Raw genomic sequence first — 13,831 nt, forward strand, 5'->3', positions numbered from 1 at the left:
GGAAAATATCAAGCTAAATGAAAGAAGCTAGTCATAGAAGGCCACACAGTATGTGATTCCATTTATAAGAAATGTCCAGGATACAAATCTATAGACACAGAAAAGTTGATTACTGATTGTCAGGGGCTGGGGACTGGTTGGTGGGCAATGGGAGTGACAGATAATGAGTATAGGGTTTCCTTTGGAAGTGATGAAAATATTCTAAAATGAATTGTGGTGATGGTCACACAACTGTGAATATACTAAAAACTACTGAATTTGAGTTTTAAATGGGTGAATTGCATGGTGTACAAATTACAGCTTAATAAAGAGGAAAAGAGACGACAAGAAAGTATGTTGGAAAAAGTCTTAAGATGCCATACACAGAGGCACAATCTTTGAAGAATTTAGTTGCAACGTCAATCCGGAGTTGGATAAATGTACATATACACTTTTCTTAGAGGAACCATTATGTGGCTAGGGACTAGAAAGAAAGCATTGTCACTGGAACAAGATGAACAAAGCACTCTTACTGGCCACTTCCCAGGACAGGGGAATAGCCCTGTGGTACAGACCCATCCCCACCCCTAATCGTCTTTTACTCTACTCCTCTCCCTGTGTTCTGATAGCTGAAGTAGTGTACTGTTAGTAGAAGACTGAAGGTAGCCCACCATTTTGTGTAAGAGAAGCCTGAAATATGTATCTCATTATTAAGGTTTTCAAGAGTTAGGAAATTCCTAAGATTTCAATACATTGCTCAGGCTCTGCATTATAGATAAACTAGCATTTATAATTAAAGGCTTAGGTCTTTATGATGCTGACCTATTTAGTTATTAATTAACCAGTCAGTCATCTCTAGTTCTACGATATGTTGGTCACGGTTCCAAGGCTGTTGCTACCACTGCTGCTGTTTCATTTTTAAAAAGATACTTACAGTATTTATATATGCAGTCAATTCATATAAATATGGTAACAATAACAATACCATCTATGGACATGATCCCATTGGTGTACTGGTTACTCAGAATATCTGCATGGAATTGCTTACTTTCTCTACGGGTTATCATTCTTGTGATAAGCTAACACTACTAATGGTGACTTTATTCACATTTTACAAGCTATTCAAAGACTATCAAAACAGTATTTCCAGGGAACCTGGAGTCAAGCTTAATTGCAAAAATAATCAGTATAGCAGAAATGTATTCTTTGGTGTGAATTCATCTGTAGAGGCTAAATCACTTCATGAAATCATTAAACTATAGAAACAGTAATACCTAACATATACAGTGTTTCAAGGCATACTTAGCTGGCTTTCTCTAGTCTAACCCACCGTGTTCTCTCTATATACCTTTCTACCCTCAGTTTGGAAGCTGGTGAAAATAATCCCATAAAATTTTGCCATTACCTGGAGAACTCACTGGCCACAGGACACAAAATTACCTTTACCTTTTCCTTTTTTCTCCTTAGCCATCAATAGGTCATGCCCGATCTTTCTACATAGTATCTCTGGCACTTGTCCTTTCTTCTCCATTCTTGTTCACATCTATGGGCTTATGGACTCATAATTAGATTACTACAATAACTATCTAACTGGTTTCCATATGTCCATCTCTCTCAGACTCAAAGGTATCTGGCAGCAATATAAAGGATTACATTCATAAAAATAATATTTAGTCAAGTAATCTCTCCATTCAAAAATCTTGACTGGTCTCCTCCTGTTCATTGATTAAAGTCAAAATACTATTATCCTGGTATTCAAGGCCTTCCAATATCCAGGTCTAAATTGTCTTTCTAGATTTAGCATTTACTCCCTTGAACAAAACTGGTACAAAATCTTTCTACAACTTTGAGTGTGATGGTCTTCCTGCCTAGATTAGCTTCTCATCTTTGAAAGTCTGTTCAAGGCTTACTTTTCATGAAGTCATCCCTGAACATTAACATTCACAGCAGCTTCTCATTCCTTGAATATGATATGAGTTATGGACAGTGTCATTCATTTGGCAGTCCTCAGAGACACCTTATCTTATTATTGTTAATTCTTATATTATTTAATTTCATGTCTATCTTGCCTCCTCAACTAGACTGCAACTTCCTTGAGGGCAGGGGTCATTTGTTACACTTTTTAAAATGACCCACAGGGCATAGTATATACTGGGGGATAGGATAGGGACTGGTCATTGACAAAAGAGCACTCAAGTTTCCCCAAGACACCTCATTCTCAGAAGGCAGCACTCTCTCTGGGTGACAGGTTTTTTTTACATATATGTACTACATATAATAGTTTTAAAGGTGAAATTAACTCTTCACGTGACTTCAAGATATTAAGGAATTACCGACTGCCTCTGGAATTTCTGAATCCCTTATTAAAATACAAAATTAATCTTTTATAGGTAATTTCATGCTCCCCTGAATGCTTAAAAATGACATGTAAAGAAATATGCCCAAGCCAGGTGCATAAGAAGCTCTAAGATTTACTTGATCACAGAGTATTTAAAAAGCCAAAGCTCCATGCAATCCACTTATATTTCAGTGTCTGTTTTCTGGGTTTTTTAAAAATGTCTATAAGATAGGCTAAACTACATATGAAAAATAAATCTAGGACTTAATGTTTACATGAAAGGCAGCCAAAATTTTATGGATAGTTTAAGCTAAAAATGTCCTTCACATCTTGGTTTCTCCTGAATTATTTAGTTAATCTGAGGTTTCTTCATAGTTAGAGATGTAATCCTTAGCCAGCAGCTGCTAAATATGTGGTGGTTATGTATACTGACCCAAGAAATGCTGTGATCATCAAGTTCTATCAAAATCCTTATTAACTTTGTAAACTGAAGAAAATCATCATTACAAAATCCCTACCCTCAGATTCTGCTGCTAAAACTCTGAAGTAACTGCAAATCTCAGACATGTTTGTTTAGCTTTATGGACAGCCTCAGCTGATGAAGCTTTGGCAACAAAGGCTGCTTGCTAGGCAAACCTAAGCCACAGAGGAATCCCTTGCCTAGTATGTTAGAGAGACCACTGACTGGAATACCTAGCATCATTGGATCAAAACTTGAAGGATTGGGAAGCCTGGTATTTCTATATATACCCTTTCTTTGTGAAAATTTCCTTTTCACATAATGCATATGTTTCCTTTAGCCCAGTCTAGACCACTGGAAGGCAAGGTTTCAAGTTATCTCCTCAGCTGGAAGTATCCATGTTTTGTGAAAATTTTATCAATTTATTCTCCAAGGATTAGTATGATAATGAATTTAGCTTCCTGTCAGGAAAAATGCTAAGTTCAAAGTATTATTTCCTTTACTTCTAATTACAAAGAAGTTTTACCTTTTATTGTGTTCCATTATACAATTTTACACAGTACCATTAATATTGTAAGCGACAGTTAAGCAAATCGAATGAAAGTTTTTGAGCTCTACTTCTCAGTATATAGATTTACCTAAAAAAGTACAAACTAAGCACAGTGGTGCAATTTTCCAGGCACTTTCAAGTTGCTTAAATATTTACAAATATGTAAGCACCCTGTATGAAAGCATGAAAGTTTTGGTGTCAGGAGGAAACACTCCGTGTATAACAAATCTTTAAATTTTTAACATTTGCACAGCTCCAAATATTCCTGAGAAGTTCAGTCTTGTTGTCACTTGACATCTGCATGTCCTCATATTTCAGCAGTGTATCTTGGAGAACCATAACTTCGATCACTCGATGTACCACTAATTGCACAAAATACATGTAAAGTGTTGCTCATCCAGGGAGAGTGCATCGGGTCTTCTTGTATTATCTAAAATGAAAGAAATGGCATGTTTATCACGAACCAAAATAGCCATGGCCAAAAAAAGTATGTGTATATGAAATCACAGGCATATTCCAATTTATCACTGACACTTAGCTATTTAAAATGATATAAAGCAGAAAGAGCAAAAAAAAAACATTACCGACTCAAATCTTCAAAGCTGTATTACAAAGGCAGCATATCAAAAGAGCAGAAAAGATCTGGTTACTCATTAAGAAAAATGAAAGGTTGTAAAATGCAAAATTCAACAGAAACTTAGAGGTAACACAGTCTTTAAAAAATTTTTTTAACAGATGGTCATAACAAGAGCCTAAACAATGAACTTCTTGATATGAGTTTATAGATCATCTTCTAAGAATGGTTCTAAAGTTCACTGGGGGGCTTTTCAAATATCCTGATACCCATGCCCTTTCCCTGGAGAATTTGTAAATAATTTTAAGTGAAGAGAAAATAAGTCAAATTTTCAAATGTATACCATAATTACGTAAATTAATTGATGTAAAAGATTTTTCTTAGAAATGAAGAACTTCATAAATATATACATATAATCATATTCAGTTCAGTTCAGTTACTCAGTCGTGTCTGACTCTGTGCGACCCCATGAATCACAGCACACCAGGCCTCCCTGTCCATCACCAACTCCCAGAGTTCACTCAAACTCATGTCCATTGAGTCCGTGATGCCATCCAGCCATCTCATCCTCGGTCGTCCCCTTTTCCTCCTGCCCCCAATCCCTCCCAGCATCAGAGTCTTTTCCAATGGGTCAACTCTTTGCGTGAGGTGGCCAAAGTATTGGAGTTTCAGCTTTAGCATCAGTCCTTCCAATGAACATCCAGGACTGATCTCCTTTAGCATGGACTGGCTGGATCTCCTTGCAGTCCAAGGGACTCTCAAGAGTCTTCTCCAACACCACAGTTCAAAAGCATCAATTCTTCGGAGCTCAGCTTTCTTCACAGTCCAACTCACATCCATACATGATCACTGGAAAAACCATAGCCTTGACTAGACGGACCTTTGTTGGCAAAGTAATATCTCTGCTTTTCAATATACTATCTAGGTTGGTCATAACTTTCCTTCCAAGGAGTAAGTATCTCTTAATTTAGTATAGATGTTTTAAAAATTATCCATTTTGTGTGATCAAAATCAACTGATATCTCATGCATGGATTAGATAGAAGAAAAACATACATATCACATCCAACCTCTTTACTGTACAGTCCCAAGTTAGGTTTCAAGCTTTCAATACTAGGTTCTCAAGTTAGCTTTGAAACTTCAGTATTAAGCCTGCAAATTGGCTTCTGGTGGCAGAAATGGGTCATATCATTTGTGCTGCTGAAAATCATGTCTTATATAAAACCCGTAATAGAAAAATTTCCTCTTATAAGAGAAAGAACTTCATATTTTGGTATAGTGTAACAGATAACACTGAAAAGGGCCAAGGAATACCAAGGCCATATCTTTTTGTCAAGTCATCATTTATGGAGCTAAACAAATAACTCACATTTCAGTACACAGCTATATTTTATCTTATTTTGTATTATATTTTCCTTTGGGAAATAATATATCTCAAAGTGTATGACTAAAAAAAAAAGCTCTCTTTTATATGGAAATATTGGAAATACTGATTTACAAAAATTCACTAAAATGTCAACATTTTCCCAAACCAAGGTACACCTAAATAGGATACATCATGACAATACAGATTTCATAAATATAAACCAATAGAAAGTAAGACTTTTCTTGGTTACCTATCAATATATAATATAGAATATAGAAGAATTTAAAATATAGGAGAATATATAATATCAAGGGTCTAAAATTTGGTCTCTAGAACTAAATATAGTAGCCATGGTTTATAGAAATTAAATGAGAAAGACAGGTGGGAAATATGACAGCAGATTCATAAAACCCAAATTTCAGGGTGTTAAAAAAGAGACAAGGGACTCCCCTTGTGGTCCAGAAGATGGGACTCCACGCTCCCAGTGCAGGGAGCCTGGGTTCAATCTTTGCTCGGGGAGCTGGATCCCACATGCCACAGCTAAGACATGGTGCAGCCAAATAAATTTAAAAAAGAGAGAGAGACAGAGACAAGAGGCCCAAAATGGAGTCACTTGTGCTAAACCTACATCACCTGAGAATTAATATCAACCTAACTGCAGTTTCAGTCTTTTCCAGGCAGGTAATCTTTTTTTTTTTTTTAGTTTAAATTTATTTATTTTAATTGGAGGTGAATTACTTTATAATATTGTATTGGCTTTGCCATACATCAACATGAATCTGCCATGGGTGTACATGTGTTCCCCATCCTGAACTCCCCTTCCATCTCCCTCCCTATACCATCCCTCTGGGTCATCCCAGTGCACCAGCCCCAAGCATCTTGTATCCTGCATCGAACCTGGACTGGCGATCTTAACTAGTCAATAAAGTACATGCATTACATTCAAGTTTGAAATTTCCTGGTCAGCACTAGTGAGGTACTTCACTGGACAGACACTTGCTGTGCCCCAGAGGAAGGTGACCTTGCCTGAAACAATCAGGTCTCTTTTAGAATAACTTCCTTGACCTGACTCCTTCTACCTGTAAAAGGCTTCCATTTTCTATGGCTCTTCAAAGCTTCTTTCTTTCTGCCAGATGGGATGCTGCTAGACTCATGAATCACTGAATAAAGCCAACATCTTTAAAACTGACTCAGCTGACTCTGAATAAAAAGCAGAGACATTACTTTGCGGACAAAGGTCCATCTAGTAAAAGCTATGGTTTTTCCAGTAGTCATGTACAGATGTGAGAGTTGGACCATAAAGAAGGCTGAATGCCGAAGAATGGATTCTTTCAAACTGTGGTGTTGGAGAAGACTCTTGAGAGTCCCTTGGACTGCAAGCAGATCAAACCAGTTAATTATAAAGGAAATCACCCCTGAATATTCATTGGAAAGACTGATTCTGAAGCTGAAGCTCCAATACTTTGGCCACTTGATGTGAAGACCTGACTAACTGGAAAATACTGATGCTGGGAAAGACTGAAGGTAGGAGGAGAAAGGGACAACAGAGGATAAGATTTGTTGGGTGTAATCACCAAATCAATGGATCTGAGTTTGAGCAAACTCTGGGAGGTGTTGAAGGACAGGGAAGCCTGCTGCATTGCAGTCCATGGGGTTGCAAAGAGTCAGACATGACTGAGTAACTGAACATCAGTTCAATTTTGTTTTTTAGCAAGGAAACAAGAACTATAGAGAATGACTGCTCTAAATATCATGATCATCATAATAGCAGTAAATTGAATAATTTGCTTTCAATTTGAATAATTTAGAATTCAAGGCTAGGTGATACAGTTGCATGCAAATTCTCTAACTGTAATATACCAGTGAAGTTGATCAGTCATGTCAGACTCTTTGCAATCCCATGGACTGTAGCCTACCGGGCTCCTCTATCTATGGAATTTTCCAGGCAAGAGTACTGGAGTGCATTGCCATTTCCTTCTCCAGGGGATCTTCCTGACCCTGGGATCGAAGCCAGGTCTCCCACACTGCAGGCAGATGCTTTACCATCTGAGCCACCAGGGAAGCCCCTATAACTGTAATACATATTGGCTTAAAATGCTATAATTGTTTTATATTTTTGTAAAGAAGGAGTTCTGCTGTTTTTTCCTATGGACAATGGAGAACAGAACACGTAAACTGGACAGTTTCTAGGAACAAATTAGGTAGCCTATTTGATTAAAGTATTCCCCAGATGGCTCAGATGGTACAGAATTCACCTACAATGCAGGAGACCTGAGTTTGATCCCTGGGTTCAGAAGACCCCCTGGAGAAGGAAACGGCAACCCACTCCAGTATTCTTGCCTGGAGAATTCCACAGACAAAAGAGCCTGGTGAGCTACAGTCCATGGGGTCACAAAGGGTCAGACATGACTGAATGACTAACACTTCAACATACCCCAGAAGAGTGAGGGTGAAGAGAGGCATGTCCCCACTGTACTCAGGGGCTGAACCTGAGCTACAGACAATAAAGGAAGTGGAATGATTCCCTGCCTGCCTAGTCCTGATCACCGGACTGCTTTGGCAAGGAGACAAAAAAGGACCTCGGAAAACTGAGCAGCAAAGGTATGCCTTGGGACGGTTTACACTCACGCCTAAGTGGGCTAACAGAAGTCAAGATGACAAAAAGAGGAAACAGATCACGGAGTCCAGACTCCTCAGGCCGGCGAGAGTCCCTGTCACGAGAACAGGAGAGGAGACTGGGATGACTCACTCACTGAAAGATGGGATGATGAGAGTCTAGCTGCCTGGCTTCTCCATGCTGAGAAGATGACCATGGTCAGAGAATTGGACTCCTGGTCACGCAGTGCAACTTTGGACTAACTGTAATAGATTTCCCATAGTCCTTTCTAACAGAAAGCATACAAGATACCATAAGAGAGATAGCTAGCTCTTCTAGCTAGAGGAGAGATACTCAATTAGCTCCTATAGCAGAGAGAGTCAACTAGCTCTTGCTTTCCCTGAAATCTCTCTTCTGCCCCTCCCCACCATTACACTGCAGTCCTTTGGCACTAATCGCAGTCAGTCCATTTGTAAGTACACCCTCCATGTGACGGTCTCACCCAGGGGAGTGTCTTCAGGCAAGCAGTGAAATGTTCACACCAAGACATAGGAGGTTCTCCTTTCTGGAACCAGCAATAAGAATGTGTTCTCTAAACGGTTGCAGTGATCCTTGTTTCTTTAAAGGGGTCTGAATTTGAAAGTCTGAAGAGTTTCTGAAGCAAATATTGATCTTATTGGCCGTTTTCCTTCTTAAGGAAAGCAAAGAGACATTATGTAAGCTCAATAGGGCTCAGGCACTGAGGGACGAGACCATCAGGCCATGGCTTTTACATTTGTGGTGAAGATGTTCAAATAGTTGTGTGACAATCCATGTATACAGTGGTTGTAAACACAGATTTCAGGAGCCTAATATAGGAATGACATTTACCAGGATAATTCAGGAGTACTCTGGTTTTAAGGTAAGTAGATCTATAAAAGTCTTAACTACTTAATTATGACATAATTTGGCTGTCAGTGGTGAGCAGATCTTTGCTTCAATGTTTCAGATTTTGTTTTACTAAGTTAGCTATAATTGACATTAACAGTCAAATACTAAAATGCTGGGTGTTATTAAAAGAGTTTTGCAGGCTATATGGATATTAAGACAATTCCTCAATTTTGGAACTCACTCAGGATCTCACCTAAATGATACTACAGTTGTCCCTAGGTATCCTCAGGGGATTAGTTCCAGGACCACTGCCCCCCTTCTCCCATGGTTATTAAACTGAGGATGCTCAAGTCCTTTATATAAAATTACACAGTATTTGAATATAACTCATGCATATCCTCCCCTGTACTTTAAAATCATCTCTAGATTATTTATAATAGTTAATAAATGTAAATGCTATATAAATAGCTGCCTATGTACAAGAAATTCAAGTTTTGCTTTTTCGGAACTTTCTGGAAATTTTTCTTCAAATATTTTTGATCTGCAGTTGGTTGAATCCAACGATGTGGAAGCTGCAAATATGGAAAGCCAACTGTATCCAGTTTCCTACATCTAAGACAGGAATATTCATTTAGGGATCTAGCACTTCTATAGGATCCTTCTTGAAAGACCTTAGCCACGTTCACAGTAGATTAATTTACACTTGCACAACTATTCACTTCTAATGGCACTGTGGCACAAAGAACAAAACAGTTCAACATCTGAAACAACTGTTAAAGCAATTGTCAGTGATTGCTTCAAATCTGATTTGTATTATATCATTTATATGGGTAAAGAATATAAGAACAAATTTTAAAATAACAGACTAAGTAATTTCAAGGTAATACTATTTCAAACTAGTAGGTTTGCTAAGTAACACTTTAGGGACCCCAGATCATGTTTTCATTTTCAATCACCCTAATACTTGCCTGTTCATGAATAATGTCAGACAATTCTTTCACCATGTCTCTGAAATTTGACTTGAGCCCTTCATGGTATTCAATCTGATCCTCTTTAATTAACCGCTCATTTAGTTCCAGTGCAATGCTGCATGCTTGGATGAACTTCCTATAGATGAAGATCAAAGATAAAGTTTTTGTTATTTATTACTCAAAAGTCTCACTGACAATTTAATATTTACTTTAACCACGGCTTGCCTAAAAGGAAGATTAGAATCCTATATTTTCTCACTGTGTTTTTGCTAATGCCATCTCCTAAGTCTGAAATATCTTTCCTTTTCTATCTTTGTCTTCTGGTTTCTTACCTCCTTCAAAGCCTGGCTTGAAATATATACCCTCTGGGAAGGCTGCCTGCTCAGTCACTTGATATGATATCAGCTATGCTTGCACTTACATTAACTAACATCTATAGATAATGTCAGTTATTAAAAAATAATTTATTTGGGGCTATGTACCCAGTACAGTGCTGGGTGCTTATAGGCATGAAGTATCTGCCCTGGGCTGGTAAGAGTGGTGACAGAGAGGTTATGACTTACCATAAAAACTTTTTTATCATTATTTCATATGTTTATGTTTCATGTCCATAATTAGAGTGCAAATCTTAGGGGACAAAGTACCTCACTGACCATTTGTGTTGTATCCCTGTCACAGCAAAGAGTAGAATCTTTTTGTACATGCCAGGCATTAATAAACATTGAATGAATGAGTACTAAGTAAGTAAGTAAGTGTTAGTCGCTCAGTCATGCCTGACTCTTTGTAACCCTGTGGACTACAGCCCACCAGGCTTCTCTGTCCATGAGATTTTGCAGGCAAGGATACTGGAGTGGGTTGCCATTTCCTTCTCCAGGGGATCTTCACAACCCAGGGATCGAACCCAGGTCTCCTGCACTACAGGCAGATTCTTTACCGACTGAGCTACAAGGGAATGAATAGTGGTTACTCTGTAACCTGAAACAGCTGATAATACAGAGATTGGAAAAGTAAATGAAATAAGTCAGGAGCAAATGAGTGGAAATTATCTTTCTACTCAGTCTGTTTAAATTATCTATCTCTCTTATTCTGAATCTAAGTTCTTTTATATAAGAAACAGATTTTTTCTACTGCATAACCATTCAGACATGCCTTGGCTTAGAGGGATGCTCAGTCCAAAGAAGATTATCGTATGCCCTAGAATAGCAGAATCCACGTGGAACTAAGGATACAGGATAGAAGCAAACCTATCCAACCCTTCCTAGCCTGAATGGTCTGGAAAAGCTGTGACATGAGGTCAACCAGGCAAAGGAGGAAATCATGTAACGAATGTAGGCTTCTGTTTGTGTCACAATATCCAGAGCAATGAAGTGGTTGCCATATTTAACGCCTTGGGTCACTAGGAGACTGTTTCAGTTCTGCAGCAAGAAAGAAATCACACATTTCCTCACTACCTAAAATACCATTAGAAGGTAACTTAAACGTTATAAAAGGGAACCGATAATTTCTTTTTAGAGGGACATTATTTGGTGAATATTTTTATTTCACTTAAGACGACAATGGAGTGAAAAAAAAATTAGAGGTCTGATCTGAAAACTACAAAGCACTTACCTAAACATGTCTTTCAACTCATTTACTTTTTTGGGCGGATACTTGCTAGCTTGACTGTCATTTAAGAAAGCCCTTGCATATGCTAACGGACCTGCATTTACCTAAATTACAAAAGGAGAAAAATGAGAGTTGTTAGGATGTAATTAAAAAGTAATTTTTTCATTTCTCTTTTTAAAAAGAATACAATATACAAAAATCCATACCTGAGAAATATATTTACTATTCTTACTACAAATTTATTGAAAAAGATTAACTAAAGCAAATCATCTGCCAAAATTTTAACAAGTTACATAACAATTTCTCCTATCTAAATATAGGGTTTGGCTATAGTCAGAGGGATTTATGTTAAAGCTCTCTGACATAACACAAAATTTACAGAAGCTGAACATAATGTCTTTATTAAATTAACAAATAATGTAGAGGTTTTTGCACCCAGTCAGAATATAAGACAATTACAATTAGTGCTTGTCCCTTATGAAAGCAAGAGGAACAAGAAACGTTTAATACATGGTTAGCAACCAACATACCTGCACTGAAACACAGCCCTGCAGTTTAAGTTGGAGCTGAATCATGTCCACGTCAGCAGAAGAGCAAAGCTTTTGCAGCTCTGCAGTTTTATCTTTTATTTCATCAGTGGCAACATCAATTGGCTTTAAATGAATCTGCTGTTCATAGTTTATAGCGATCCTCTTCTTCACATATGGAAATGAGTTTGAAGCTATTAAAGATTAAGATTGACAAATGAGTTTTTAAGACAGCAAATCAAATAACCAAATTAAAACAAAAATAAACTGTGCTTAATTCTCCCCATATTTTCTCTGGAAAAATCCCTTAGAGACCAAATAGCTGCCTTATTACTTCAGGACTGAAGGAGAAATTCTCTCTGAGATGACTCAGACTAAGCATGAATTACATAATTACATATGGCAAAGGAATGGTTTATAACATAGCATGTTTGCGTAAGTGAGTGACTGAACAGCAGGACAATAAACGATTAAAATTTCAATTACATTTTCCTGCTGACCAGCTGCTGCTTGTATGTATCAAAAAAGATCATGTCAAACAAAGAAGTTAAGCCAAGTCCTACTTACTAGTCAAGATTGTACGGCGTTTGCACTGTTCCTCTATACAGCCTTGCTTTTTGCCTGACAATGTATAAGGAGCCTCAAAAACAAATCTGTTGATATTATGGTTTCTTTCAAACTCAGTTTTTCTTTCTGTGAGTTCTTTATCATCAAAGTAGGGCTTCACATAAGTGACTTGGATATGAGCATATTTGGGATCAAGCTCTTTGACATTTACCTGGAAAGTAAGAATGTTTTGTTTTTATTCAACAGAAGGGAAAACGGGGAACAGGTAAGCTACTAACACCTCTGAAATCAACTGAGGAACAGTTATTGAATACACTGTGAGATGAATACACACGTGGAAGAGGTCTTTGCTCTTACTTCAAGGATTGTTTCCTTCTGATTATTAAGAAGTTACAGAAGCTTATTTGGAGATTATAGAAATGTAGACAGAAAAAACTGCAATGCTACCACTCAGCAATGACCATCATTTACATTCTCATATATTTCCTTGTAATCTTTTTTTCTATGCATATATATTTATTTACAAACCAGAGATCATGCTGAGCATTGCTTTATCATTTGATTTTAAAAAAAATTTACTTAGTCTTATTTGCTTTTATGTTATATTCAACTTCTCTTTTAATTTTTATTTATTTTTTAATATAAATTTATTTATTTTAATTGGAGCCTAATTACTTTACAATATTGTATTGGTTTTGCCATACATTGACTTGAATGCACCACGGTTGTACATGTGTTCCCCATATACTAAAATGGCTAACTGCACATTTGAATTCCACCTCAAAAAATACCTATTACAGAGAGGATTCTCAGAAGATGGCAGAGCACCAGACATCTACGTTCTTATAGAGACAATAGTTACACCATCATTACCTATCTAATGGTACAATTTTGGAACTGTGGAGTCTGTTGAAGACTTGCAACTTCCAGGGGAAGACTTGGACAGAAAATTGCTTTAATATTGATTTTGTTCAATTTTAACTCTGGGCACAATGGCAGCAACCCATATCTCATCCCTCAAGTACTACGGCAGACAGCTGTGTGCATATTCCTAGAACAGCTTGTAGGAGCCAGGATGAACAAAGACCCCGTCTTCCAAATATTGTGAATCTGTGCTATGACTGCTGATTGCTGCTTCTGATCACAGGGAGACAGTCAAAGAGGCTGTGGCCATTTTTATACCACCTCATCCTTTGTTGCAATGGCATCCCCCTCTGCCTAAAGTGACTTTCAGGGGATTAAACAGACCAGCACCTTTCCTCTCTCCTTCATTTTCCTCTCCATCCCTCTTAGGAGCCAGACATCTAATACTAGGCCATTCAAAGGCAACTGCATAAATGAGGGTGACTAGAAAGTCACTGTGCATGCTCAGGGGAAGGCACAGGCTCAGAAAAGACTTGAGAAGACCCCAAATTTACACCTCAGGCTG

At 37.7% G+C, this 13,831-nt stretch overlaps 1 protein-coding gene across 3 annotated transcripts in view; it reads right to left on the bottom strand.

The window, feature by feature from the left end:
* Positions 1-3,286: 3,286 nt before the first annotated feature.
* Positions 3,287-13,831, bottom strand: part of LOC101108113 (dedicator of cytokinesis protein 11) — a 211,353-nt gene continuing 200,808 nt past the window's right edge. For 2 of the 3 annotated variants that reach the window (XM_027963225.2, XM_027963224.2), the window contains 5 exons: positions 12,403-12,613; positions 11,839-12,029; positions 11,312-11,412; positions 9,701-9,839; positions 3,287-3,757 (listed from right to left, as the gene is read on the bottom strand). In XM_027963225.2, coding sequence (XP_027819026.1) covers positions 3,635-3,757; positions 9,701-9,839; positions 11,312-11,412; positions 11,839-12,029; positions 12,403-12,613 — 765 coding nt within the window. In that variant the 3' untranslated portion in view covers positions 3,287-3,634. Of the gene's footprint in view, positions 3,758-3,911; positions 3,930-9,700; positions 9,840-11,311; positions 11,413-11,838; positions 12,030-12,402; positions 12,614-13,831 lie in introns of all 3 variants that reach the window. The other variant, XM_042242184.2, reaches the window with a different exon arrangement.

This window comes from Ovis aries, chromosome X (assembly GCF_016772045.2).
Source record: "Ovis aries strain OAR_USU_Benz2616 breed Rambouillet chromosome X, ARS-UI_Ramb_v3.0, whole genome shotgun sequence".
Lineage (NCBI taxonomy): Eukaryota > Metazoa > Chordata > Mammalia > Artiodactyla > Bovidae > Ovis > Ovis aries.